Raw genomic sequence first — 25,829 nt, forward strand, 5'->3', positions numbered from 1 at the left:
TCATCCTGAGACCCGCAGGATTATTCCCGCAAAATATGCTGAGTAGCGGAAAAGGACGGTTCAGAGGTTTAGTTAGAAGCTATGCGATGCACAAAATATCAGCACGACTCCAAGGAGATGCAGATGCAGATGCAGATGCAGTCTAAGACTGGGACCAGCCCAGGCACTGATGCAGTATTAGATTCAGACAAGGCTTACAATTCCGTCTTAGCCCAGCTGTTAGTAGAGCGTTTGTGGCCGGAGGCAGCACCGTCCCCGGATCCAGCCACAAAGCCTTCCAACTCCATCCACTCGGCTGCGAACGCAGTGAACAGTACGCTCCAGTCCTCCACGGTGTCTATATCCAGATGTTCGCCGTCATCCTTGATCGTATGCCAGACCGTGGGAAAGCCCCGATCGCCGGCATCAATGATATGCAGGACCTCCACGCCTCGTCTCAGGAACGGGATGTGGTCGTCTTCGATGTGCATGTACATCGGGATCTCATTTTCGCTCTTCGAAAAGTGAGGGAACCAGGACCGTCCGGGATCCGCGGATCGAAACTGCTTCAAGTCCCGCAGCCGCCGCTCCAGCGTGGCCAGCTTCTTGTACGCCCAGTGTGTGGTCGGGAAGAACGACTGGATCGTGGGGTCCTTCGCGCCCAGCAGGTCCAGCAGCACGAACAGGGAGATTGAGTCGAGCGGCGACCGGTACACGGACATGGCCGGGTGGACCTCAGCGTCCCACTGCTCCGCCAGGGAGCGCGCGCCGTACAGCGAGTCGGTAGCCGTCCACTCTTTGAACGCCTCCTCCCCGTCCATGAGAATCACCTGGATGCCCTGTTGTTCCTCCAGCAGGTTCAGCTGCCCCTGGGCGCGCAGGTCCTCCCATTTCTTCGTTAGGGCGCCGTCGATGCTCCGCATGGCGTGCAGCATGATCGCGCACGGCGCGGCACTGTCGATCGCTCCGATGAAGCCTTCCGGTTCGTACTTGCTGTCGTAGTGCGCGACCAGAGTCAGGCGTCCGACGTCGCCCGGGCTGGCGCCGGGCGGATCCCGGGAGGCGATGAGGTTGACGAAGGGAACCTCCTTCCCCTTGGAGACAGGGGTCTTCGATGTAGAGTTCTGGAATTGCAGGGTCCAGTCCGGGAGCGAGGTGCGGAAGAACTCCGCCAGGTGGTTCAGGACGGCGGTGTTGCCCGCGGTCCCGGAGACACGGGGCACCAGGATCGGGGCGAGGAGTGCACCCTCGTGGATGTCGAAGTCCTTCCCAGGTCGCGGGAGGGATCGTAGGGTCTCGTCCGAGACGGTTTCGTAGGCTGTCCCTGACGCGAGAAGGAGAAAAAGGGCCAGGCAGGTGGACAATAAGGGGCGCAGAAGGCCACGGTGCGGTAGCAGCGGAATCATAGCGACGGGGGTGGGAGAGTGATAAGGGTCAGCACAAACTCATGGCACGAGACGATGACTGTTCCTGACTGTCACAGTTGAGTCAAAGACGAAGAGGCCTGCAGACGGAGGATGACAGGAATCAGTTCTCTGTCAGGGAGAAGACCAAAGTTGAGTCTTTGTTTCACAAGCGAAGCAGCCATGGATTTGACAGGCTTGACCGCCTTTGAGCTACTATCGATAAGTTCTTATCCGAACTGCTTCAACTCTCTCCGATTTCCCGGCACTGAGAACCAATCTCCGCTTGAATTTCTCCATTCTGTGACAATATGAGGCCGCTTATCCTGCTGCATCCGCAATTGCGAGCCGCACTTCCGCGAAGTGTCCGGCGGAGTCTCAACAGCAAGCTGTTTGCTCGGCTGAAGACCACCGAGAACGCGGCTCGCAGCCCAAAGAATGATCCTTTCATCAAAAGACCAGCGCACCCCGAGAGTATGTTCTATAACAAGGAACCCGACCCGGCCAGTTACGCATATGGGAAGCTCTTTGCGCGGAAAGGTATTGTTGTGAAATCGTCTGCATTCGCCGCATAGAAACGAGCGCTGATCTCACCCCGGCAGGACCGCCCGAGGTGATTCTCATCTACAATGGTGGGGTCCATAAAGCCATGTTCCTGGCGGCGTTGAAGATCACTGGCATTCTCCTGTACGGAGTGACGATTGCTTTCATCTTACCAGAGTTCATGAGTGGGGAGTATCCTGAATGGTATGCCCCAGCAGGTAAGTTCGGAACCCTCGACTGTTGCTCATTGCGGAGGGGAGTTAGCGCCTAATCTCAGAGAACAGCTCTTACTCTTGGTGCGGTCCCGATGCTCTTCATGGCTTACAATGGGGCTACCTTTGTTTGCTATATTCACCTGTTTTTGCCAATGGCTGCTCGGCAGTCTCGGCAGGCGGCTGAGGATTATGCAAGAAATCTTCCGCCGACAGCTCGGCTGTTCATCACGACCATGGCGTTCTCAGCTAGACCTATAAAGAGGGAGGTACATCTCAAGAACCTTGTCCCTGAAACTACGCTCAGGCGTCCCGTGAGCTTCAAAGACGTGGGTCCCGAATCCAAGAAAGGGTACTGGACTCGGGGGTTGACGGAATTCTGGGCGGCGCCCAAGAGCCACCGCGGAAAACAGTCGACTGCCTTCTATCCTCACCTGTGGCCGGCAGTGAGGGAGCAGATTGAGCGGAGGGCGCCGTGAGGGAAATCTGGATTTCTTTGGCGTTTGGGGAGTTCAATTTGAGAGAACTGGCATGGAGGTTTCTTATATTAGTGGTACTGGAGACGTGGATGACATCTAGCTCAGCATCTTTACTCCCGATTTGAAAACCTACGATACTCTTTATAGCATCTCTTTCGGGCCAAATAGACCCATATCACTTCACTTTACTCTCACTTCCAGCCTGTGTTATGCCTTAGAGTGCCTTCGTGCTCTCCCAACAACACTTTGCCGTGTCCGGTCACCATTCACTCACCACAGCTGATATTTTTTCCATATACCTCTTATTTCTGACCTTTCCCACTTTTACTTGCTTCTCCTCATAGTCAAAACAGCCGCTTTGTCCTTTCATCATTCGATCTTCCCCTGATACCACCTCCTTCCACCTACACATCCATCCTCAACTCATACTCTCCACCTCGCTTTACTCGCAAAACAAACCTCACTGAACACTCTCACGTTCATGGTATCCTCACCTCATCAGAAAACACCCGCTTGAACAACTACATCATCTTTTCATGCAACACACGCTACAAAAGAAATCAGCAACAACATCAGTCATGGCAGCTAGAGGCGCTGCTAAGCCAGAGGGCTGGTTCGGCTTGACCATAAACGAAGCCAGGCTTATTGTCCTCGGCCAGATGTGCTGTGATTCCACCGGCAAGGTAAGCAAACTTGACCTCCAGACATCGAGTGAGAATGAATGCTGACATCCAAGAGAAGGTCGATTACGAAAAGGTAGCTGTCAGAGGCGGTTACAAAAACGCAGCGTCTGCTATGACTGTCTACCGCAATGCGAAGCGCCGACTTGCCGAACTCTCAACTAGTTGCCCTGAAGATTCGGCCGACGCTGCCAACAACTCTACCACAGCGACCCCGCTGAAAACTCCCACCAAGCGTAAGAGAGGCAAGGCAGCGGATGCCACGCCTGACGATATGCTTGCCACCCCCAGTGGTACTGTTGAGGGTGAAGCAGCCGTGACCCCAAAGCCCAAGCGCGTCAGGAAAACCCCGGCCAAAAAAGCAGCCGCTCCCAAGGTCGTCATTCCCAAGGTTGAAGGTGATAGGTAGGCGCCCCCCCTCTCGCGACACTCCCCAACTCAAACTATGCTAACCGAAAACTCAGCGACGGGGAAGCTAGTATGCAACTCGAATCCTCTCCTCTCGCGCAGGCCAGTGCCGAAAACGATGAGGGCGGCGATTTGTACAAACGGGTCAAACAAGAGCAGTCGACTTTGGCTGACATCGAGGAGGAAACTATGGTGGGTATGCTGAAAGAGCACATCACTGCGTCCGACGAGGAGAGAGCCATGGCCGAAATTGATGTGGCAGCCGAAATGGACGCGATGGACTCAGTCACGGTTCCAGTGAAGGCTGAGGAATGAGTCTGCATCCACCTCAAAAGCTGTAATGTGATGAACGGGTCGATCTAGCATGCTCCATCGCATTTCTGTTATTCCGAACGGCATCCTCTGGGGTGTTCCGTATCGTAGAGTGTGTACTTAAGTGATGGTTTCCAACCAAAATAGCAATGATGCAGTCATCGTACTGCGAAGATCTATCTTCATGCCTTGTAGAACTTCAGCGGTTGAGCCCATGTAATCCACCTCACTGAAGATATGTACATGTCCGCGTGACAGTAACCACATTTTTACTGCTTCCATCTCATTTTCGGTAGAGGGTCATCAGGTGGAACCTGGCCATTTCTAAGGATTGTACACTATCCGTCTGATCAGTAAAGATCGAGTTTGCGGCGACAGTGTTAGAACTAAACAGTTCACTCGGCAGATCAAGTCCGAGTCGAGGTCAAGACCTGGTGGAATGTTGCATAGCTGGGACTACTTGCTGGGTTTGCATAGTTTGCATACTGCAGCTCCTCGGACCCACCCGCATCAACAATTCTCCGTCCGACAAGCAACCGGCTGGTTTCTTATCGGAGGAAGGCAAAACACGCTATCGAGAAATTCCTAGGATACAATTGCCCTGTCGTCTTTCCCCCAATTCATCGCCCCATCTGATTCTCCTCCACCTCGGAACTTATGAGAATTCATTCGGGGTCGCTGCCCCAGCGGGCACGCCTACATGTTCCTCGAATCCCGTCCCTCCCCCACCAAACCGTATGCGGCGTCCACAACTATGCGCGGACGGCCGCGTTGCTGCGGGCGAACTCCGCGCTGACCACCGGACCTCGACCGATGTTGAACCGAACGACAATCCCATCCATGACCGAGCAGAGGCGGTGGATCAGTCAACGGTACTTGCAACGGCTCGAAGACGCCCGACAGGAATGGGCCCATTTCTCCCGGCAGATCAAGGAGGGAAAACGGAAGAGCTTCGCACAGCATCTTGAAGACAGAGGACTGTTGCACGATGTCGTCGGGTGAGTGTCCGTGTGGAGGATTGCAATGGGTTGCTTGAGGATCCGGCTAACGGGGTCTGAATGTCAGGGAACGGGAACTCCTGCACCGCATTTTCACTGAGAAGAGGGCTGGTATGTATGCCGGCGTCGATCCTACGGCTCCTTCTCTGCATGTTGGACATATGTTGCCGTTTATGGTGCTGGCGTGGGGCTATGTCTGGGGTTTGCCTGTGCACTTCATCGTGAGTCACAACGACCCTCTCCCCGGCGCAATGAGACCAGACGGTCTGGCTGACATCGAGGACAGCTTGGCGGTTCAACAAGCCGCATCGGTGATCCTACTGGGCGACTAAAGGGGCGAGAACAGGTCAAGGCATCGGTTCGGAAGGCAAACATGGCGTCGATGCACATTCAGTTGAAGAGGCTCGGCAAGAGCATCGAGGCTTACGGCCGAAGGCATGGTTACGAGAAGGAATGGTCCTGGAGGCGGAGTATCACCAACAACAATACGTGGTGGACGAGTGTCACATTCATGGAACTCGTCAGAGATCTGGGCTCCTTCATGCGCCTGGGCCCCATGCTCGGGAGAGATACGTGAGTTTTTGTCCTCGCTGCCAGCCACTGTCGCGGGTACTGACCAGCTGCAGTGTCAAGAATCGGTTAGAGAAAGGAGACGGGATGTCGGTTGCCGAATTCATGTATCCTCTGATGCAGGCCTGGGACTGGTGGTATCTGTTCCGGAGGGGCGTGCAGGTCCAAGTTGGAGGCGCCGATCAGTACGGAAACATTCTCTTCGGCATGGAAGCCGTCAAGACGGCTAGCAGAAACACCGCCAACGAGCAGGAGCGGAATCCGTTGACGGATGAAATCGACAGGCCCATCGGGATGACAACGCCCCTGCTCACGACTTCTTCAGGGGAGAAATTCGGCAAGTCGGCTGGCAATGCGATCTGGCTTGACAAGGAGATGACCTCCACCTTTGAGCTGTACCAGGTATGCGAGAGCGTTTCGCATCTTATCTTTGGATTGACTAACACCATCGCAGTTCTTTGTCCGTACTCCCGACGACGTCGTCGAGAAATACCTCAAGATGTTTACTTTCTTGCCCTTGCCGGAAATCGAGAAGATCATGGCGGAGCAGACTCTGGACCCGTCCAAGCGTGTGGCCCAGCATGCTCTGGCCGCGGAATTTGTGGAACTCATTCACGGCAAAAACGAAGCGGACGCAGTCGCCCTCCAACATCGCCAACTCTTCCGCCCAAGATCTTCCACCGCCGAACCCACTCCTCTCCCTAGCCAGCCCAAGCCCCACCCCATCCCTCAGTCGCCGTACGCCAAGGATGCCAATATGGCGTCCGGCAACATCTACGCCCCTCAGACGAATTTCAGCAACATGCCCGCCCACCGAATTGAGCTCCCCCGGTCTCTGGTCGAACAGCAACCTTTGCACAAGCTGCTCTGGAGTTCAGGTCTGGTGAATTCCAAGAGCGAGGGCCACCGTCTCGCTGCGAACGGTGGGGCGTATGTCGGAAGCCGCCCCGGCGCAAGCGGGCCTATGTCCGACAGCCTGGAATACACGCCCCTCAGGGTCTGGCTTCCGGAGAAGACCAAAGAGTTTGTCGTTGACGGAGAGCTTCTGTTCCTCCGGGTAGGCAAGTGGAAGTTCAAGATCATTCAGATCATCAGCGATGAAGAATTCGCCAAAAAGGGGCTGACCTGCCCGGGATGGGAGCCCGAGGGCGAGGGCGAGGGCGCGGGGTCCAAGCCCTGAGCTTGAGGACTAGGGATGGTTTATTCGCCTCTCCGTGTATAACAGAGACCTGTACATATGTCGCATACCAAAACCAATATACTGTGTATCAATAGACACTGAGTCACCAACAGTGGGCACACCCTGTAGCGTGGTAACTAGGAAAGTATGACAGCCAAGGCGGTGAGCGATGGCACAAAAAACCCAAAGATCCCCCAAAAAAGCACTCAACGCGTCCGACGCGCGACGGCCCGCCGATGCCGATGGCCAGACACACGTCTGTCTCTCCCGCTACATCCTTATCGCCCATCCGTCCAGGGCCGCCCTTTCGATCCCTCCCCCCAAAACATTTCATCCCCCGGTTGGAATTGATATTTCTCCCTCCCTCTCCATCATCCATTGCAGCATGATATAATCGCATCTACAAAAATCGACGTAATTTGAAAATCCGGCCCCCGTTCCAGAATGGCTAAAGGAGCCCCCGCCGCATCCTCCCCTCCGACCGCGACGCCTCCCTCCTCCCGGGCGCTGAAACGAACCACGTCCAGCACGCAAAACATGAAGAGCCAGAAGTCCATCCTCGGGTTCTTCCAGAAGTCGTCGCCCTCGACCCCGTCGACGGCTCGCAGGGTCGGCGTCGAGCCTGCCTCCTCGCCCGCCGAACGGGCTTCCATCCAGCGCGCGGGAGCCAACACCACCAGTACCACCAAGCAGCGCGTACCCCATTTCAAGCAGGACTTGACGCCGGTGCCCAGTAGTGATCTCGTGATCCCTGACGAGGAGGAGGATGACGGTGCAGTGCAGGTATGGTGTGCTAGCTTTGAGCTGGAAATCGAGTGATGGTTGTTTTGGTGTGACTGACTTTTGGGGAGATGCAGGCTCGCGGTGTCGATGAGCAGCAGACGCTCGCGTCTCCGTCGCGTCGGGTAGGATATTCCTAGAATTTGGTGTATTGATGTGCAGATGTGCTGACGGATCTGATATTTCTACAGGCTAGGAAGAAGGTCAACTATCTTGAATCGGATTCCGAAGGCGAAGACGACGACGAGAAGATCTTCCGTCCCGGCCGCAGTAACCGCAACAAACGTCAAAAGGTGGCTGTAGAGAGCGAGGATGAATTCCAGGAGGCTGCAGGCGACGCCGGCTATTCTGATGATGGTTAGTCTGAAGGTCTACCTCGTACGGTCCACAAGCGCTGACATTGCCCAGAAATGGACGACTTCATCGTCGCCGATGATTCGGACGAGGAAGCAAAACCGGTCAAGAGGCGCACGAAACCGGCCGCTCGACCCAAGACCAAGTCATCCCCAGTGCCATTGCAGACGCCCGACGACGATGGCGATCTCGATTTGGACATCCCCGAAGCGACTGGCGGCACGGCGATGAAATGGACGTACGACCCCGAACACTCCGAACCCCGGCAACAGCGGACGGCACCTACGACGCCCAAGCGTCCCAGCAATGGCAAGCAGAAAGCACATGTTACCGAGCCGGAACAGCGTTATGCCTGGCTGGCAAATCTGAGGGACATCGATGGCCATCCCATCGGTCATCCGGAGTATGACCCTCGGACACTGTATATCCCCCCCTTGGCTTGGTCCAAGTTCTCGCCGTTCGAGAAGCAATACTGGGAGATCAAGCAGAAGTTCTGGGACACGGTGGTGTTCTTCAAGAAGGGCAAGTTCTACGAGCTCTACGAGAATGACGCCACCATTGGCCACCAGCTCTTTGACCTGAAGCTGACCGATCGCGTGAACATGCGCATGGTGGGTGTCCCGGAGATGAGTCTGGACCACTGGGCCAATCAGTTCGTTGCCAAGGGTTTCAAGATCGCTCGCGTGGACCAGATCGAGTCGGCCTTGGGCAAGGAAATGCGCGAAAGAGACGGGAAAGATGGCAAGAAGAAGGCCGGCAAGGAGGACAAAGTGATTCGGCGAGAGTTGGCGTGCGTCTTGACTGCGGGTACACTCGTCGAAGGCTCGATGCTTCAAGACGATATGTCGACGTACTGCGTTGCCATCAAGGAGGCACTGATTGAGGATCGTCCCGCGTTCGGGCTGGCCTTCGTCGACACTGCAACTGGCCAATTCTTCTTGTCGGAGTTTGTGGACGACGCCGATATGACCAAATTCGAGACCTTCGTGGCGCAAACGCGTCCCCAGGAACTGTTGCTCGAGAAATCCACCGTCTCCACCAAAGCACTCCGCATCCTGAAGAACAATACTGGCCCGACGACCATCTGGAATTACTTGAAACCCAGGAAAGAGTTTTGGGAAGGCGATATCACCGTCCGTGAACTTGATGCGAGCGACTACTTCGTCAGTGAAGATGGGGACAACCTGCAGGCATGGCCGGAGGCGCTGCGCCAGGCCCGGGACAAAGAGCTGGTCATGTCTGCTTTCGGTGCGCTGGTGCAGTATCTCCGGATCCTCAAGCTCGACCGGGACCTCATCACCATTGGCAACTTTTCCTCCTACGACCCCATCAAGAAGGCCTCCAGCCTGGTGCTGGACGGGCAGACTCTGATCAACATGGAGATCTTCGCCAACTCTTTCGATGGAACCTCCGATGGGACCTTGTTCCAGCTCCTGAACCGCTGCATCACTCCGTTCGGCAAGCGTATGTTCAAGCAGTGGGTGTGCCACCCGTTGGTGGATGCGAAGAAAATCAACGCTCGACTGGACGCGGTGGACGCGCTCAACGCCGACTCGAGTGTCCGGGATCAGTTCTCCTCTCAGTTAACCAAGATGCCTGACCTGGAGCGACTCATCTCGCGGATCCACGCAGCCAACTGCAAGGCCCAGGACTTTGTTCGTGTCCTGGAAGGCTTCGAGCAGATCGAGTACACCATGAGTCTTCTTCAAGAGAGCGGCTCTGGGGAAGGGATCATCGGACAGCTGATCAATGCGATGCCGGACCTCAACAGCATGCTCGAGTACTGGAAGACCGCCTTCGACCGCACCAAAGCCCGAGAGAATGGCATCCTGGTCCCAAAGCCTGGGGTGGAAGAAGACTTCGACAGGTCTCAGGCGCACATCGAGCAGATCCACCAGCAGCTCGACAACCTCCTCAAGAAACACCGGCGCGAGCTGGGGTCGACGGCGATCTGCTACCGCGACAACGGCAAGGAGATCTACCAGCTCGAAGTGCCCGTCAAGATCAAGAACATCCCCAAGAACTGGGACCAGATGTCGGCCACCAAGCAGGTGAAACGGTACTATTTCCCCGAGCTGCGGGCGCTCATCCGCCAACTGCAGGAGGCGCAGGAGACGCACAGCCAGATCGTCAAGGAGGTTGCGGGCCGGTTCTATGCCCGCTTTGACGAGAACTACACAACGTGGCTGGCGGCGGTGCGGATCATCTCGCAGCTCGACTGCCTGATCAGTCTGGCCAAGGCATCCTCGTCGCTGGGCCACCCCAGCTGCCGCCCTACTTTTGTGAACGACGAGCGCAGCGTGCTCGAGTTCGAAGAGCTGCGTCACCCGTGCCTGTTGTCCTCGGTCGACGACTTCATCCCGAACGACGTCCGTCTCGGCGGTCCCCGGCCCAATATCGACCTGTTGACCGGTGCCAACGCGGCCGGTAAATCCACCGTTCTTCGCATGGTAAGCCCACCCCCTAGCATGACTTTCCCTGAAATCCTACAGCGCTTTTCAAAGTCTAACTATGTCAAATCACAACAGACCTGTGTCGCGGTAATCATGGCCCAAATCGGCTGCTACCTGCCCTGCACCGCAGCCACGTTAACGCCGTGCGATCGGATCATGTCGCGCCTGGGCGCCAACGACAACATCTTCGCGGCGCAGTCGACCTTCTTCGTCGAGCTGTCCGAGACCAAGAAGATCCTGGCGGAGGCCACGCCGCGCTCGCTGGTCATCCTCGACGAGCTGGGCCGCGGCACCTCCTCGTACGACGGCGTGGCCGTCGCGCAGGCCGTGCTGCACCACGTGGCCACCCACATCGGCGCCCTGGGCTTCTTCGCGACCCACTACCACTCCCTGGCCGCCGAGTTCGAGCTCCACCCGGAGATCGCGCCCAAGCGCATGGCCATCGACGTCGACGAGGCCGCCCGCCGCGTCACCTTCCTGTACAAGCTCGAGCCGGGCGTCGCCGAGGGCAGCTTCGGCATGCACTGCGCCTCCATGTGCGGCATCCCGGGCAAGGTGATCGAGCGCGCCGAGGTCGCGGCCAAGCAGTGGGAGCATACGAGTCGGTTGACGGAGAGTCTGGAGCGGCGGAAGGGGAAGAAGGGGGATGGGGCCGCGGCGGTCGTGGGCATGGGGTGGTGGAGTGATGTTGCGTGGGCTCTGCGGGAGGATCGTGAGGCCGTCGCAGGTGAGGACGGGGAGGGAGGGGTGAGTGAGCGGAGCTTGGAGGTGCTGCGACGCGCGATCGAGGCTTTGTAGGCGCGGCGCTTCTCTACTATGTATGGAGGGGGAAGATGAAGCTGGATGATATCAGTGTGAAGCGGGAATCTGTGACCATGTTCGATGCGTATCCTGATGGTGGTCTTTCTCTTTGGCGTTCGTGGTTTTCTGTGGTTCTACTCCGGCTGGCATGTTGGCTGGAGATAAAATACTGGGGGAGTAAGTCTCAAGCGTTTTCGGGTTATATATCGATTCGGTAGTTGCCGTTAAGAATATATATCATGGTCTTTCTGAATAGGGGTATTCCAATGTCATAACAGGTAGGATTGGTTGTGTGCAGGGAGCAACCAGTTGATGCAAATTCCATGGTTCAGCCGTCAAGTCCGGCCAAATGGACCGGTCTTCATGCTTCCATACTTTCTTTGCCCGCTTCGTGCTGCCCTTCTTCCACTGGCAGTTGACATGGGCAGCCCTCCTGACTAACTGAAGTTCTCCCTCTACATACTCATATCTCTTTTCCCAGCCACATGTCCTTCACAAAGTGAGTACTCCTCGGGGCTTGACTCCCCCAAGAAATAGACGCATCACCACTCCTACAACTATCTCATGGCACCTACGACCAGAACTCTCTATAACCTTCCTCCACTCTAAGACGGTAAGAAGCGAAACAGCTTACATTCATCACAGCAGATTCATCATAGTAGCTTGACGCATTGTCTCGGCCCTATGGAACATGATTCGTAAACACCATCAACGTTGCCGGATCAATCCATGGCAAGGACATGTCAATCAGCTCCGATGCCCCGAAGAAATCTTCAAAGTCCGGAACCGACGCCGACTCCAACGGAAAAGGCTCGAACCCTTCCCTGCTGGACCCGTCGTGCAGCAGAGGCGTTCCACGATGACCCGTGTCATCGTCGACAGGCGCTTGCCCCTCACCCTCACCCGGTCTATTGTGCAAGTCCGATCCACCGAACAAGAAGTTCAGAGTCGACTCGGTATCGGCAACAGAAGTCCACAGACGCGGAGAGGCCATCAACTTCATGATATTCGCGAAGGCTCGTTGGTCGATCGCATGGCGCTGGTGCAGGATGTCATGGAGATATGCCAGTCGCCGCAGCACGAGCAAAGCACCATGCCGTGTCTCCGTGTATGACGACTCTAACAGCTGGATGCTTACAAGGATCAATTCTTTGGCCTGCGTGATCTCGGCTGGAGAGCGCAAATGCCCGAAACAGATCAGGTCGAGGCATAGAAAGGTGCCGGCCGTTACCGCCGAGCACGCCACGGCCCAGAATTTTTGGAAGTGAGAGCAGGGATCGTGATATCTGCGCTGCAGAATACGTTTGGCTGCCGATACAGCGCTTGCGTGGACCAGATTATTGGGGGCGTTGGGGCTGCCCAGTAGCTGGGGGATCAGGGCGACGCTGAGATTGATCCGCCACGTGTCGAGGAGGTTCCACACCAAGAAGCGCTGCACATTCATCCATGATGGGACTCCCTCTAGTGGAACTCCGGATGTATCGGTCCCGTTGTACAAGAGATGGCGTGGGAAGGAGGACGCCGCAGAGTCTATTTCTCTAACGGAAGCTTGTACGGTGCTGCCGCTCCACTCCTTGATTGACCTGACAGTGTTCTGCATGGTGGCGGCTAGCTGTGCCATGGCCTTGTGATATTCGAAAGGGGACGATACGTCGGAGTCACTCGTGTAGTCCGTTGCATAAGATTCATCGCTGGTCTCTAGTATCGTCGTGAACGATCCAGGGTGGATTGAGATTGGACGAGACCACACGGTCATCCTAACGACAGTAAGCGTTGAGCACGCGGCAAGGACGGGCGATACCCACCAATCGACAATCACCAAAGTCCACCACAGTCTTCGATATACGTTAATAGGTGTATGAGCCTGGGTGTCTCGCAGCAAGTGAGGTATTTCGCAGCCCTCCCCAAGACGATCCAAGCCAACCAATCTCGCCACATTCACAGCCAAGCCGTGGAGGATATACTCTCGACTCGACTGTCCGAGATTCTTGTGGACGATATTCAGGATTGTAAGGGCTTGTACAGTCAAGACACTGGGCTTACTGACGTAATCCGCGTGTTCCAACTCCTTGACCGCAGCATCGCACCAAATGCGACACAATTGCGTGGTCATCCTGCTGAGGGACATCTCCCCGGATCTCCCCGTCAGATAGCTCTCGTGGAAGAACTGGAAGCCCTCGATCATCTCATCGTTCATGAAATATACTCCTACCTAGTTGCACGTCAGCCCTAAGCTCCAGATCTTGCAGAACCGTACGTTGCCTACAGCCAACACACTCAAATACACCGCATTCCAGCCGTGAGGCCTCGAGTTCCCGGTGTCCATCAACTGCTCCCAGAACGCACGATGCTCCTCCGCAAAGACCGCCGGCTCCAGGGCACAGTGGACCCACGCCAAGTGCTTGAGCGAGAACTGCACGATCACCTCGCTCCAGGGCTGCGCGGGCAGGATAATCAGGACCTGATCGTCTCGCGGACGCAGGGGGTCGACCCCCCCATCGTGCGACGATTCGGCCAGCAGCCCAAACGGGAGCCGTTGGAAGTCATTCAAGATCTTTTCCGAAGAATGAGACCGCTCTGCAGCCGGCGCCGGCCGGAAGATCTCGGTCTCTGCCTCGGGCTTCAGCGCCTCGGGCCGTTGGAGGACGGACTCCAGCTGGCGGATGCGGGTCCGGAGACTGAGGTTCTCCTGCACCAGCCGCGAAGTGAGGGTCGATTCGCTCTCGTCCGAGTCGTCTTCGTCCACCGCACTACGTAACTCGCGGATCAGGAAGAAAGCACCTCGCCAGAGAAAGAATGACGAAGAAATAGGTAGGGCTCACACAGTCACCTTGCCATGGACCGTGACGACTTCTCGGGCGCAGGCCGCCGATTCGCCGCGCCGGATACATGCGTCGCAGGGGATCTTCTTCGAGCACTTGACTTTTCGGCGCGCACATTGGATGCACGTGCGAGGCACTCGCTGGGTCTCGCGCATGTGCTGGGGCATGAGGGGTGGCTCGGAATTAGGATCCGAGACTAGGATTCGACATGAATCGAGTCAGTATCGTGATGGTACTGCTATTCGGAGGAGTAGGACGAGAGGGTAATCGAGAGTTGTGATCGACTCTTCTACACTTCGGGTGAGCGCGGGTGAGTTTTATTGCTGGCTGTAAGAAGATGGCAGCTGCCATGTGACCATCGCTGCTTCCGTTTGTGGTAAAATCCGGGGTTCGGCTGTGTGTTTCCCCACAAAAGCGGGGGTGTTTTTTTCATTGGTAATTAATTCGGTACACGACGTTAACTACGTACAAGTACTCATTTTACCGGTTTTTTTTTTTGATGTATTATTATTTTGATGCTGCTGGGTTCACCGAGAACATTCAACACCCAGAAGAGCAAAATCCTCTCTCCGCAGCAAAACTTCACCCTCCCCAGCTCACAGCTCACTCTCACAATCAGATTTCTACGCCCTTGCCATCAACCGCATACTTCATTGTCAGCGACCTGATCTTCGGTCCGAAGATAAACACCGGCAGACCCAGGGCCGAGATCACCCCCATGATGATCGCACAGATCTCAAAGCTACCCTGGAAGCCCTTCTGCGCGATGAACTCCGTGATACCAAAGGAGATCCCGAACGAGATGAATCCACGGATCGCGCAGATGAGCACCAGGATCGGCGCGGCGCGCTCCCCGTAACTATCCAGCGTGTACGTGAATCCGTTCAGGATGATCCCGATGTACCCAAAATAGATGCCATTGAATGTGATGACGATGGCCCACGACGACCAGTCGGTCGGATGCGAGCCCGCGCGACCGTAGATGATGGTGGAGATCAACACGACCGCAACGGGGAGGAGGATCGGGAGGAGACGCATCTCCGGCGCGACCACGCCTCCGCGGCGCCGCGCAATCCACCGGTGCAGGCGGTCGCCGCCGTAGCCCAGGATCGGCACCATGAGCATCGACACCACGATCTGGCCGCCTTGGACCAGCCCGAGGCTGGTGTCGGGGTAGTTGTAGGGCGGGGCGGCCAGCAACTGGGCGTATTCGGTGACGCCGATGACATAGATCCCCAGGGAGATGCTGTTCATCAGCACGACCCACAGGACCCCGGGGAACAGGATGCACTGCGCCATGTGCTTCCAGCACAGCGCCGCGGCGCGCCAGTTGGCGGGGCCGTGGTAGATCTTCATGCTGTGGCGGAAGGTGCGGGCTTGGTACCGCGTGTAGTCCAGGGCGACCGGGTGCTTCGTCGTCGCGCGCAAGACGTTGAGCTCCTGCCCCTCGTGGTGGATGTGCACGCGGCCTTCGAAGGCGTCGGTCGGGCGGTCGTACAGGGACTCCGGCACGAAGAACAGCGCCACCAGGAACACCACGCCGCTCGCGATGGCGAAGATCCCGTACCACCATCGCCAGCCCAGGGCGATGACGAGGTAGGAGGTCGCGATCGTCAGGGCGGCGGATCCGATCGACTGGATGGCACTGAACCAGGCAAGCCTGCTGCTGCGCTCGTGGACGAAATGGATTTCCTGCGTCGAGTCACTTAGTGATTGACCAGACGGGCAGTTGATGGTTGGCTTACCTGGATGATCAGCGGACACAAGGCCTCCGATTGACCGGCCGCCAGCGAAAGAATATCCCGTCCAGCGATGTGCGATCCTAAACTCTTACTCGCGGCGCACCAGATGGATCCCACCGTTAGAACCAGGGCCGAGGCAAGGAAGATCGGCCTTCGCCCGACGGCCATGGCCAGCGGCATCGCGATCAGGTTCCCGATCCCCATGAACAGGGTCGGATAGGTCATGAGGTCATTCGTCCGCGGATTATAATTGTAGTAGGCGTCCATCGTCGTGGTGAAGGGACCCATGCCGGAGGTCAGAAGAACGCCCAAGACGGAAACTGTGCCTTTACCATTAGAGCCAACAGCTCAGTTTAGGGGGTGGTAGCCACAACTCACACATTCCCAGCACAAAGGTAATCACCCACTTATGCCACTGGGGCAGATTGAGCGGATCTGCACCAGCGTGTTAGCCCTCACCCTCCCGGTCATTGAGCACTCCCATCCCAGACATACCTCGGGGATCCGGTGAAGGGGTGGGAATCAACACGACTTCGCCATCCTCGACCAGCTTGACCGTGCCCAGTGGCTGGAGCTGGTCTGCAGCCGCGGTCGGCTTGACCACTTCGTGATGCGTGGTGTCGATGTCTTTGGTATCCATGACTGAAGTCGGGATCGGTTACTCTGATGCGGGGGAGGAAGTCAGTCCAGTCCAATGCATACCCATCCGCCGTTCCAGGCGATGCAATGCAGATATATCTGAGAATTCCTCTCCGTAGAAGCACTTTCGCCTCCCAGACAGGGACAGTAAACTTACCCCACGGGGTACTGACTACCCTTGCACCCGGCCCTCTTTCCCCCCCCCCCCCTCCCTTGTCATGTAGGGTTGATAATTCCCAGGTGGTCATTGGCGTCACTGGGAGGGTGGGGACGAGTCAATCGAACGTGGAGCCGAGAGCATAATGGCGGTGATTGAGAACTGGGGGATTGTCAGTATCGGGGGAAGAGAGAAGTGAGTGGGTGAGAGAGAGTGAGTGGATGGATCATCTCACCCGAGCTCGCCCGAGGCGGGTTGAATTGCGCTCGCTTACCATGGATGGGCATCGGTTGGGATGAGAGTCTGTGCACGGCACTTGCGAACCTGGGGGCGGCCACGTGTTGGCCAGACCTGACCTCAGCTACATACCTTGACGTGATCCACTCTTGGTGCTAACGGTTTGGATGCTACGTACCGCCGTCTTCGTGCTTGGTATACGCCGGCATCGATGGTAGACTGTTTACCGAGGCGTTGCCCTGAAACGCTATCACACTACAGGCTTCCTTAGAATTGAGCATCTACGCATTAGAGCAATGGAAATCCAAATCACAAACAGAATCTGAGTATCATTCTTTAACTAAACAAAACAAAACGCACCCAAAATCTAGTAAGGAATCACCCCCGCCAACTTCAACAACTGCTCCGTCCGCACCGGCTTGGTGAGGGGCTCATCCCTCTCCAACGGATCCACCCGCTCCTCCCCATCCACCGTGACGGTCGCCTTGCCGTGGGTATACAGATTGGTATGGGGCCAATGGGTGGTAGTCTCGTAGTGCTCGAACAGCTCGGTCTTCTTGCGACGGTCGTCCTCGGACATCCACGCCGCGGGCGTGTAGGTCGCATACACGATGGTGCGCACGACCTCCGAGTCGCCGAACCGCGCCCAGTGCACCTGCCGCGAGTCCCAGATGATGAGGTCGCCGGGCTCGGCGCAGACCTTGACCAGCTCGCAGCCGCGCGCGCGGTACCACGCCAGGTCCGCCTCGGAGAAGGGGTGGAAGTCCTTGTGCTTGGCCGTGCGCCACGGCGTCGGCCCCGTCACCGGGTTCTCCGCGAAGAAGTCGTCGAACAGCGGCGCGGACCCCTTCATCACGACCAGCCCGCCGTCCGCGGGGCCCGCCTCGCACAAATTCACGATCCCCTGCACGCACTGCATGCCCGACCGTTCGGGGGCTTGGTCCACGTGCGGCCACGGCTTGGAGTCGTACTCGCCCACGATCGACTGCGGGAGCGTGATGTTCACCGTGTCGAAGGAGACGACCAACTCGTCCGTCTCCCAGAGTTTGGCGAACGGGGCGATGACCCCGGGTTCGCTGGTTGCAAGTGTCAGGCTCTGGGGGGGGCAGGAGGCATGGTGGTGCGGAGGAAGGGGAAGAGGGAAGACGGGGGTTACTGACCAGCGAACGTCCCAGACGTACTTCTCGTGCGCGGCGGAGAAGTGCAGGTACATCCCGCCCTTCCAACTCTGGGGCAGGTTCTCTTTCTTCCAGGTGGACTGGTCGTTGCGGTCGAAGCCCAGGCCGAACGACTCCAGCCAGTCCAGCGCCCGGCTCTGGTATTCCTTCGCGCGCGCCGGCGTCAGGGCGCCTTTGATGACGGCGTAGCCGTTGCGGAAGAACTCGTCGCGGAAGTCGCCATACTGGGTCGTCTGCGCCTGGCTCGACGGGAGCTTGGTCGGCGCAACTGGAGTTGCCTCGGGCGTATCGATGCGGGCGGGGGCCATGATGTGAGATGTGTGTCGCAAGCAAGATCGGGCTATGGGTGTTGGAAATCTGAGGGACGGCGAGAGAGGGTATTAATCGGCCTTTTCTATCGCCTCGCTGGGGTCATGCCATTGGGACCGGAATCCGACTTGGCGCCTCCGGGTGTCAGAGAGTACACGGGCGAAATGACCCTCCTCCGAAGGACTGCGACATAGTTGCTCGAACTGAAGGGGTCTAGTGGCTCTGTTGAGTGTGGGGTGGTCAGCAGGACTGGGAATCTGGTGGAAGTGGAGAAATCCAGAGATGGTGGAGGATCCACGACAATCTCACCCGAACTCGCCCGCCGAGGCATTTGTGGGGAGACTAAGAAGTCAAAGTGCAGTACATCACATCCTCATCCAGTACAACAAACTCGGCCGAGGTGGCGAACCATGAACCAACCATCCCACGCTAACGACAGCCTCGGTCAACTCCAGATGTCCACAACCCGGTTGTCAGATAGCCGGAGAATAGCTGCAACGATGTGAAGCTCGAGTACTGGTGGGGCCCATCTAGCGTGGGGAATGACAAGATGGCCAGCATGGTCAGGACCTGCGCACCAGGAGGTGCTCAAAAGAAGGACAGCGCCCTCGCCTGGTGCATGAGCAACGAACAGTACTGGTAGGCGACCGATCACAATGCCTTCCCCCGTCCCTGTCGCAACACGTCCGATCAACAAGCCCACCGTGGGCAGAAACAACTACCAGCCCTTTGGCTTCCGCGAGGAAACCCTCCCCCAAGGCTGGAGTCAAGATGGCTCACGGCCGCTGCCCTGCGACATTCACGCCTCCCACGACGTGGGAATCCAGGTTCGTGACGGCAGCACTCTCTACTGCGACATCTATCGCCCCGCCAACTCGGACAAGCCGGTACCGGCCATCCTGGCGTGGAGTCCCTTCGGCAAGAAGTTCAACGGCATCACATTACTGAAGTTCCTGCCATGGGGGCTGGGGATCCCGAAGGGTGTACTCAGCGGCCTGGAGAAGTTTGAGGGGCCCGATCCGGCCGAGTTCGTGCCGCGCGGGTTCGCCATCGTCAATGTGGACGCTCGTGGATCGGGCGACTCAGACGGCACGGTGGGGATCATGGGCACGCAGGAAGCCGAGGATGGCTACGATGTGATTGAGGCCATCGCCCAAATGTCCTGGTGCAACGGCAATGTCGGGCTGGCCGGCAACTCGCACCTGGCCATCGTTCAGTGGTTCATCGCGGCATTGCAGCCGCCATCCCTCAAGGCCATCGCTCCGTGGGAGGCATGCAGTGACCTCTACCGCGAGCAATTCGTCCGGGGCGGAGTCTTCGACGCTGGTCTGTTTGACTGGATCATCGACCATAACATCCAGGGTCACGGCGGCGTCGAGGACTTCCACGAGATGTACCGGCGCAATCGGACCGCGGACACGTTGTACTGGAAGGACAAACGACCCGACTTCAGCAAGATCCAAATCCCCGCCTACATCACCGCCTCCTACACCAGTTTCGTGCACACGATGGGCTCGCTACGCGGATGGCTTCAGATCCCATCCGCGGACAAGTGGCTGCGGCTGTGTCCCTGGCAGGAGTGGTACGACATGTGGAACTGCAAGGACTCCGCCGATGAACTGGCGTCCTTCTTTGACCACTACCTGAATGGCGCCCGCAACGGGTGGGAGCAAACCCCGAGGGTCCGAACCACCATCTTACGCTTTAATCAAGAGCCATTGTCCGACATCGTCGAGGAGGACTATCCCATCCCCCGCACCGATTATCGCAAGATGTACTTCCACGCCGACGGCGCCCTTCGAACCGAGGCGCCCAGCGCAGTGGCCTCGCTGTCATACAACTCGGAGACGTACCAGGACTGTGCGAGCTTCACCTATACCTTCCCGAGCCGCACCCGGCTGGCAGGCATCCCCAAAGCGGTGGTATACATGTCCTGTCCCGATTTCCATGATCTTGATGTCTATGTGCTGGTCCGCAAGCTGGATGCGCAGGGCCAGGCGCTGCTGAACTTGAATATTCCCTGGTCGTCCATCGCGGAGCACGGGGTGAGTCCGGGCGACGTCGATAATCTCTCCCCACGAGAGAAGACCAATCTCATGTTCCACGTGGGCTCTTTGGGCATCCTGCGGGCGTCAAGACGCGCCATTGATCACAAGCGATCCCTGCACGAGAACTTTCCCTTCCACCCTCACGACCGGGACGAGTACATCAGCCCGGGCGAGGTGGTGAAGTTGGAGATTGGGATCTGGGCGATGGGGGTAGAGTATGAAGCCGGGGAGAGCGTGCGCGTGGAGATCCATGGGAATAGCCCGCTCCTGCGCGGAGAGTTCAAGGAAGATAACGAGTTCCAGGAGCTGGCGTCGCACGGGACGCATACCCTTCACATTGGGGGCGAGCAATCTTCGCATATCATCCTGCCGTTCGTTTGAGAGATGTAGTACTATTTTAGAGATAGATCACAATGAATGAGAGAGAACGAGACACCAGCCAAAGATCAAATTACGAAAGTAATGAAGGATACCAGGAGTAGAAGCAAAGAAATTGATTATGAATTATATACTATAACTGTGCATAGAACTGAACAACCGAAGGAGAGCCCTCTCATACACATACGCCCAGCGTAGGATCAAGGGTCATACCCACGGGTCAGGGGGACACCACCAAGTAGAAATTTGAATCAGAGATGCCTTCATCGCGTCCGTGAATAACAAGGTATGGTGTGCCGAACGCCTTTCTCAGCCTCGCTCCATCCCGGGATTCCCAGCAGCCCTTAAACCCCGAAAGGAGAGCCAGCTGGGGCCCGAGAGGAGAGATTATCGAAAGATACACGCTAGGCTTTCATCATCTGAGGAATAACATGTTAGCAACTGTAGTTCTCAACTGGTTCCGGATCAAAGGTAGCACTCACTTCAAGAAAACTTGGAAGGATGAAGAAGAAAAATCAAAGACGGGGCGGAGAATTCCGTTTTTGTAGTGGGCCGCACTACGCTAGTGTGGATGGGGAAAGCGGAAACCGCCTCAGCCCACCATCTGCCGTCTCATGCCGCCTTGGAATCCGCAGCGATCGGATCGTCATCCCATCATTTTGACTGGTGTTTGACCTCAATTGGCCTGTCGGACTTGCGTGAAGCCTTGCAAGGACTGATTGAATCTCACAATGTTCTTGGCCAGGGCGTCGCGATACTCCCCTCAGCTCCGCGCCAGCTATGTCGAGATCTCCAACTACATCCGCGGCCGACGACCGGCGTTGAACCGGACCTTCTATGCGCAGAGCTCCCCGCTAAGATCTCCTCAAAGCGAAGAATCGCCTCGCGAGCAGCTCCCAACTACCAAGAATGCATCGGAGCTGCTTGCCAATTTCAAGAACTCCAGTACGTGATCCCGATCACTCCGCTCTACTGTTCTCGCGGTCTCGCGACACTGCCACAATACACCGTCGCTAACCATCATCATCATCATCATCATCTGCTGCAGTCGAATTCCCGTCCCCAACCCATGACTTCGAGACATTCCTCGCTCAAGCCCAACCCGACCAGGAGGTCGTCCTACACGGCTATGTCGGCAACCGCAGGGAGCTGTCCAGCAAGCTCGCATTCGTCCGGTTGACGGACCCGACCATGAAACACAGCGTGCAACTGGTCTCGACCAAGAAGAGCGGTACCCTGGCCGCGCTCAAAGCGGTGCGCGCGCACAGCCCGGTGGTCATCAAGGGTACGGTCCAGCGCAAGCAAGCCAAGGATGCGGAGATGGCCGCGCGGGACCCGTGGGAGATCGTCCTGGGCGAGATCCAGGCGCTGAATGAGTTCCCGAGCGACATCGTCATGACGGGCGACCACGTCCACCCGCCCAAGCACCGCCATCTGCAGCTGCGCTCGAGCAGCGAGCTGCGCGAGGCGCTGCGCTTCCGGGCCGAGGCCCGCACCGTCTGCAGGCAGGCGCTGGAGCAGTCGCGCCCGGCCTTCGTCGAGATCGAGACGCCCCTGCTCTTCAAGTCCACCCCGGAGGGCGCGCGCGAGTTCCTGGTGCCCTCCCGCAAGCGTGGGTTCGCCTATGCGCTGCCCCAGAGCCCGCAGCAGTACAAGCAGATCCTCATGGCCAGCGGCATCCCGCGCTACTACCAGTTCGCCCGGTGTTTCCGCGACGAGGACCTCCGCGCCGACCGGCAGCCGGAATTCACCCAGGTACGCTCCCCCCCCCCCCCACCCACCTCGCTCTATTCCCCGACGGCTAATCACGCTCCCTGCCAGCTGGATCTTGAAATGTCCTTCGCCACAGGCAATGATGTGATGCAGGTGGTCGAAGGCGTGATCCGCCGGCTGTGGTCCACGCTGATGCCGGAGCCCGCGCCCTCGGGCCCGTTCCGCCGCATGCCCTACCAAGAAGCGATGAGCCGGTACGGCTCCGACAAGCCCGACACGCGGTACGGGATGGAGATCTCGCGCATCGACTACCTGCTCCCGGTCGACCTCGTGCAGAAGATCACGCCGCTCACGGACCCCGTCGTCGAGGTCTTCAAGCTCGAAGGCAACGACAACGACCCGGCGGCGACGCAGGAATTCATCACCCGGTTCCTCGACTCGCCCGAAGGCGCGCCCTTCAACGAGAATCCGGACGGCGGGCCGGGCATCTTCGTCGTGGACGCGCGCAAACCGCTCAGCGGGCTGCAACCGTTCGGCTTCGAGGCCGCCGAGCACCTGGAGACCACGCTCGGGATCGAGCACGGCGACCTGGTCGTCATCCAGGCGCGCCCGCCGAACTCGCTGACGGGCGGGTCCACCGCGCTGGGCACGCTGCGCCGCGCGCTGCACGCCGCCTCCGTCGCGACGGGCTTCAAGCCCGCGATTCCCGGCTTCGAGTTCATGTGGGTGGTGGACTTCCCGCTGTTCACCCCGGCGGCAGCCGGCGACGCCGCCGCCGAGGAACCGGGCCAAGGCGGCGCGGCGGGCTTCGCGGCGACGCACCACCCGTTCACCGCGCCCAAGACGGCGGCGGACGTCGACCGGCTGCTCGGCGCGGACCCGACGCAGGCCACGGCCGACCACTACGACCTGGTGGTCAACGGCGTCGAGCTGGGCGGCGGCAGCCGCCGCATCCACGACGCCGCCGTCCAGGAGTTCGTCTTCCGCGACGTGCTGCGCATGCCCGCCCCCCGCGTCGCCGACTTCGCCCACCTGCTCGCCGCCCTGCGCGCCGGCTGCCCCCCGCACGCCGGCTTCGCCCTGGGCTTCGACCGCCTCGTCGCCGTCATGCTCGGCCGCGACTCCGTCCGCGACGTCATCGCCTTCCCCAAGATGGGCCGCGCCGGCGAGGATCCCATGGTCAAGGCGCCCAGTCCCATCAGTGCCGAGGCGGCGAAGATCTATCATCTGGCGGTGCAGGAGGAGCGGAAGTGACTCGGTGCTCTGTTCCGTAATTGTACTCCCTACGCATTCGATCGATCGAGGCGGGATGACGGGTCATCTGCCTAGCATGTATGGCTGGTTGGTTGGCTGTATGATAACCTTCTTTATCTTGTATAGCAGTTAGAAAAAAAAAAGCATCTTCACTTCATCCATCACGCAGATATACCCATCGTTACTTGTAGATACCGGTTTAGTCTCAAATGACATACAGATCCACCTCCATCTACCGAGTCCATCACCAGACCAAAAAACACAAGCACATAAACTATCATAGCTCCACAGGGCGGCTGTTATACAAGACAAGACAGACAAGGCCATACAAACACAAAAAGAAGACAAACGCCCGTCCCACAGTCCAACCACAAAACAGGGAATCTAAAATATAACACGTAAACGAAGGAGGGGGACCAACAACACAGAGACAGGCACTCAAGATTCACATATTACCCCCCCTAACCATGCCGATCATTCTATATCTGGTTTCTGTTTTACACGGGTTTTGGTATTTGTTTTGTTTTACATGTAGTCTAGGCCCGAGAGGTGACCTGCGTCGGGGTGGTGGAAGCAACAACAGGAGCAGCAGCAGCAGCAGCTTCCTCCTCCTCGTCCACGTACACATAGTCGGCCTCGTCATCCTCGAGGTCCTCGGGCGGTCCGAACGCCTGCTGCCACACGCCGTCCCAGAGGCCCTTCTTGGTGACCAGGCCGCCGACCAGCAGGACGGGGAGCTGCCAGATGCTGGCCCAGAAGAGGCCGCGGGCGCTGCCCTGGCCGCCCTGGTACTTCCAGAAGCGGTAGGCCTCCTTGACGAGCCAGGCGTTGGCGAGGGAGCTGCTGACCAAGAACCCGTGGCCGACGACGCCGACCCACCACAGGCCGATGGAGATCGGGAACATCAGCACCGAGTAGCGCAGCGCGACGCGCGCGTTCATGGCCGGGTTCTTCCAGCAGAGCATCTTGTAGCCGGCGCGCTTGTACTCCTCGCGGATGGTGTGCGACAGCGCGTTGAAGTGCGGGAACTGCCACGCGAACAGGATCCCGCCCAGCAGCCAGCCGCCCACGCTGTCCGCGCTGAAGAGCATGTCGCGCCACGTGTCGTGGCCCGTCGTCGCCGTCTGGCCCGCGGCGGCCACCCAGCCCATCAGCGGCGGGATCCCGCCGACGATGGCGCCCACCCAGGTGTTGATCACGTGGATGCGCTTGAGCGGGGTGTAGATGAAGCCGTAGAGGACGATGTTCCCCGCGGAGAGCGCGGTGACCGTGGGGTTCGTGCCGAAGTAGAGCAGGCCCAGTCCGGAGATCGCGGTTGCGATCGCGAAGAGCACGGCCCCGCGGCGGGAGACGAGACCGCGGACGAGCGGGCGGTTGCGGGTCCGCGACATGAGGGCGTCGTACTTGGGCTCGAGGAACATGTTGATGGTGTTGGCGCAGCAGCTGGAGAGGAAGGTGCCCGCCGTCAGGTAGAGGAATGTGAGGGTGGAGGTTGAGAGGGTCGGGAGCGGGGTCATCGATGGGTCCAGGGCGAGGAGCGTCGAGATCGGGTACATGCCGTAGGCTGCACTCGCACTGAGCACGACCAGAACAGATAACCGGGGTTTGCAGAGCGCGAGAAAGGCCGCCATTTTGCGGCGCGGGGACGTGGTGGGGAGGGCGGAGGAGAAGGCCGACAGCTGTGCGGAGGCGTCGGGGGGAATGACATGTTCGGCTTCGGTGTCGCTGGCTGCAGCTTCATCCTTTAGTCGTTTCCTTCGGCGGTGTGGAAGCTCTGTCTGCGTGGATTCGGAGGTAGGTGAGACGGGGGAGGAAGAGGTCGGATGGTGGTCTGATGTTGATTTGCGGGCGGGGGAGTCGGGTGGAGGGTTGCCATTGTTGGTCGACAGCGAGGACAACAAGCTGCTCTTGTTTGCAGCAGCATCTTCGGCGCGATTGGAGGAGAAAAAGGAGCGGTGGAGAGGTGCAGGAGCGGATTGCGAGGCGGCACTGCCGGAGTGAGAGCGGGAAGACGAGATGAAGCCGCGGAGACCAGCGGCGGAGAGACGCGATGGAGGTGACCGTCTCAGAAAGCATTGGGATGAGATGCGACCGGCATCACGAGTCGGTCCTACTGCTCGCAAGGAGCAGCGGAGGAGACTCATGGCGAAGAGGGGGAGGGGAGGCAGCAGACGGCCGTGAGGAGGTCGGTCTGTCTGTC

The 25,829-nt window shown here is 58.2% G+C and overlaps 11 protein-coding genes across 11 annotated transcripts; 6 read left to right on the forward strand and 5 right to left on the reverse strand.

Annotated features, from left to right (window-relative positions):
• Positions 1 to 8: 8 nt before the first annotated feature.
• On the reverse strand, positions 9 to 1,624 carry BO86DRAFT_67688 (glutaminyl-peptide cyclotransferase family protein). Its single transcript, XM_025677559.1, has 2 exons — positions 199 to 1,624; positions 9 to 79 (listed from the first exon to the last, which is right to left on the reverse strand). Exons 1-2 carry the CDS (start codon positions 1,383 to 1,385, stop codon positions 73 to 75), a joined length of 1,194 nt encoding a protein of 397 aa, XP_025528643.1. The 5' UTR covers positions 1,386 to 1,624; the 3' UTR covers positions 9 to 72.
• Positions 1,625 to 1,657: 33 nt separating this feature from the next.
• On the forward strand, positions 1,658 to 2,971 carry BO86DRAFT_388583 (uncharacterized protein). The gene is made up of 3 exons (XM_025671891.1): positions 1,658 to 1,922; positions 1,985 to 2,143; positions 2,210 to 2,971. The coding sequence occupies exons 1-3, from the start codon at positions 1,694 to 1,696 to the stop codon at positions 2,614 to 2,616; spliced, it is 795 nt and encodes a 264-aa protein (XP_025528644.1). The 5' UTR covers positions 1,658 to 1,693; the 3' UTR covers positions 2,617 to 2,971.
• A 223-nt stretch (positions 2,972 to 3,194) lies between these two features.
• BO86DRAFT_409195 (putative histone h1.3.) lies at positions 3,195 to 4,091 on the forward strand (the record flags this gene model as incomplete). Its single annotated transcript, XM_025674397.1, has 3 exons — positions 3,195 to 3,299; positions 3,358 to 3,701; positions 3,761 to 4,091. The coding sequence occupies 3 exons, from the start codon at positions 3,195 to 3,197 to the stop codon at positions 4,017 to 4,019; spliced, it is 708 nt and encodes a 235-aa protein (XP_025528645.1). The 3' UTR covers positions 4,020 to 4,091.
• Positions 4,092 to 4,601: 510 nt separating this feature from the next.
• BO86DRAFT_360603 (tyrosine--tRNA ligase MSY1) lies at positions 4,602 to 6,857 on the forward strand. The gene is made up of 5 exons (XM_025669822.1): positions 4,602 to 5,014; positions 5,082 to 5,235; positions 5,301 to 5,587; positions 5,641 to 5,986; positions 6,039 to 6,857. The coding sequence occupies exons 1-5, from the start codon at positions 4,674 to 4,676 to the stop codon at positions 6,762 to 6,764; spliced, it is 1,854 nt and encodes a 617-aa protein (XP_025528646.1). The 5' UTR covers positions 4,602 to 4,673; the 3' UTR covers positions 6,765 to 6,857.
• Positions 6,858 to 7,026: 169 nt separating this feature from the next.
• Positions 7,027 to 11,386, forward strand: BO86DRAFT_360605 (mismatch repair ATPase MSH6). Its single transcript, XM_025669823.1, has 5 exons — positions 7,027 to 7,547; positions 7,622 to 7,669; positions 7,736 to 7,901; positions 7,953 to 10,348; positions 10,427 to 11,386. The coding sequence occupies exons 1-5, from the start codon at positions 7,209 to 7,211 to the stop codon at positions 11,147 to 11,149; spliced, it is 3,672 nt and encodes a 1,223-aa protein (XP_025528647.1). The 5' UTR covers positions 7,027 to 7,208; the 3' UTR covers positions 11,150 to 11,386.
• A 448-nt stretch (positions 11,387 to 11,834) lies between these two features.
• On the reverse strand, positions 11,835 to 14,141 carry BO86DRAFT_360607 (Zn(II)2Cys6 transcription factor; the record flags this gene model as incomplete). The annotated part of the gene is made up of 4 exons (XM_025669824.1): positions 11,835 to 12,909; positions 12,958 to 13,364; positions 13,419 to 13,902; positions 13,975 to 14,141. 4 exons carry the CDS (start codon positions 14,139 to 14,141, stop codon positions 11,835 to 11,837), a joined length of 2,133 nt encoding a protein of 710 aa, XP_025528648.1.
• Positions 14,142 to 14,589: 448 nt separating this feature from the next.
• Positions 14,590 to 16,521, reverse strand: BO86DRAFT_455685 (MFS transporter; the record flags this gene model as incomplete). Its single annotated transcript, XM_025677129.1, has 5 exons — positions 16,513 to 16,521; positions 16,212 to 16,379; positions 16,095 to 16,151; positions 15,720 to 16,036; positions 14,590 to 15,666 (listed from the first exon to the last, which is right to left on the reverse strand). Exons 2-5 carry the CDS (start codon positions 16,354 to 16,356, stop codon positions 14,590 to 14,592), a joined length of 1,596 nt encoding a protein of 531 aa, XP_025528649.1. The 5' UTR covers positions 16,357 to 16,379; positions 16,513 to 16,521.
• Positions 16,522 to 17,116: 595 nt separating this feature from the next.
• Positions 17,117 to 18,235, reverse strand: BO86DRAFT_310887 (phytanoyl-CoA dioxygenase family protein; the record flags this gene model as incomplete). Its single annotated transcript, XM_025667889.1, has 2 exons — positions 17,117 to 17,825; positions 17,910 to 18,235. 2 exons carry the CDS (start codon positions 18,233 to 18,235, stop codon positions 17,117 to 17,119), a joined length of 1,035 nt encoding a protein of 344 aa, XP_025528650.1.
• A 207-nt stretch (positions 18,236 to 18,442) lies between these two features.
• Positions 18,443 to 20,702, forward strand: BO86DRAFT_388590 (CocE/NonD family hydrolase). The gene has a single exon (XM_025671892.1). The coding sequence runs from the start codon at positions 18,893 to 18,895 to the stop codon at positions 20,663 to 20,665; it is 1,773 nt and encodes a 590-aa protein (XP_025528651.1). The 5' UTR covers positions 18,443 to 18,892; the 3' UTR covers positions 20,666 to 20,702.
• Positions 20,703 to 21,336: 634 nt separating this feature from the next.
• Positions 21,337 to 23,762, forward strand: BO86DRAFT_337199 (aspartate--tRNA ligase MSD1). The gene is made up of 3 exons (XM_025668943.1): positions 21,337 to 21,607; positions 21,711 to 22,417; positions 22,484 to 23,762. The coding sequence occupies exons 1-3, from the start codon at positions 21,394 to 21,396 to the stop codon at positions 23,627 to 23,629; spliced, it is 2,067 nt and encodes a 688-aa protein (XP_025528652.1). The 5' UTR covers positions 21,337 to 21,393; the 3' UTR covers positions 23,630 to 23,762.
• Positions 23,737 to 25,829, reverse strand: cox10 (protoheme IX farnesyltransferase). The gene has a single exon (XM_025671893.1). It carries the CDS (start codon positions 25,771 to 25,773, stop codon positions 24,166 to 24,168), a length of 1,608 nt encoding a protein of 535 aa, XP_025528653.1. The 5' UTR covers positions 25,774 to 25,829; the 3' UTR covers positions 23,737 to 24,165.

The sequence above is a fragment of the Aspergillus japonicus genome, assembly GCF_003184785.1.
Source record: "Aspergillus japonicus CBS 114.51 unplaced genomic scaffold BO86scaffold_18, whole genome shotgun sequence".
Lineage (NCBI taxonomy): Eukaryota > Fungi > Ascomycota > Eurotiomycetes > Eurotiales > Aspergillaceae > Aspergillus > Aspergillus japonicus.

Bases quoted from the DNA above. Each gene is read 5' to 3' on its own strand.
- BO86DRAFT_67688 (XM_025677559.1), bottom strand. From the start codon at position 1,385: ATGATTCCGCTGCTACCGCACCGTGGCCTTCTGCGCCCCTTATTGTCC.
- BO86DRAFT_388583 (XM_025671891.1), top strand. From the start codon at position 1,694: ATGAGGCCGCTTATCCTGCTGCATCCGCAATTGCGAGCCGCACTTCCG. The intron at 1,923-1,984 runs GTATTGTTGTGA...TCACCCCGGCAG, and splicing joins GAAGCTCTTTGCGCGGAAAG to GACCGCCCGAGGTGATTCTC. The intron at 2,144-2,209 runs GTAAGTTCGGAA...CTCAGAGAACAG, and splicing joins TGAATGGTATGCCCCAGCAG to CTCTTACTCTTGGTGCGGTC.
- BO86DRAFT_360603 (XM_025669822.1), top strand. From the start codon at position 4,674: ATGAGAATTCATTCGGGGTCGCTGCCCCAGCGGGCACGCCTACATGTT. The intron at 5,015-5,081 runs GTGAGTGTCCGT...TCTGAATGTCAG, and splicing joins CTGTTGCACGATGTCGTCGG to GGAACGGGAACTCCTGCACC. The intron at 5,987-6,038 runs GTATGCGAGAGC...ACACCATCGCAG, and splicing joins CCACCTTTGAGCTGTACCAG to TTCTTTGTCCGTACTCCCGA.
- BO86DRAFT_360605 (XM_025669823.1), top strand. From the start codon at position 7,209: ATGGCTAAAGGAGCCCCCGCCGCATCCTCCCCTCCGACCGCGACGCCT. The intron at 7,548-7,621 runs GTATGGTGTGCT...GGGGAGATGCAG, and splicing joins AGGATGACGGTGCAGTGCAG to GCTCGCGGTGTCGATGAGCA. The intron at 7,902-7,952 runs GTTAGTCTGAAG...GACATTGCCCAG, and splicing joins CGCCGGCTATTCTGATGATG to AAATGGACGACTTCATCGTC.
- BO86DRAFT_388590 (XM_025671892.1), top strand. From the start codon at position 18,893: ATGCCTTCCCCCGTCCCTGTCGCAACACGTCCGATCAACAAGCCCACC.
- BO86DRAFT_337199 (XM_025668943.1), top strand. From the start codon at position 21,394: ATGTTCTTGGCCAGGGCGTCGCGATACTCCCCTCAGCTCCGCGCCAGC. The intron at 21,608-21,710 runs GTACGTGATCCC...CATCTGCTGCAG, and splicing joins TGCCAATTTCAAGAACTCCA to TCGAATTCCCGTCCCCAACC. The intron at 22,418-22,483 runs GTACGCTCCCCC...GCTCCCTGCCAG, and splicing joins GGCAGCCGGAATTCACCCAG to CTGGATCTTGAAATGTCCTT.
- cox10 (XM_025671893.1), bottom strand. From the start codon at position 25,773: ATGAGTCTCCTCCGCTGCTCCTTGCGAGCAGTAGGACCGACTCGTGAT.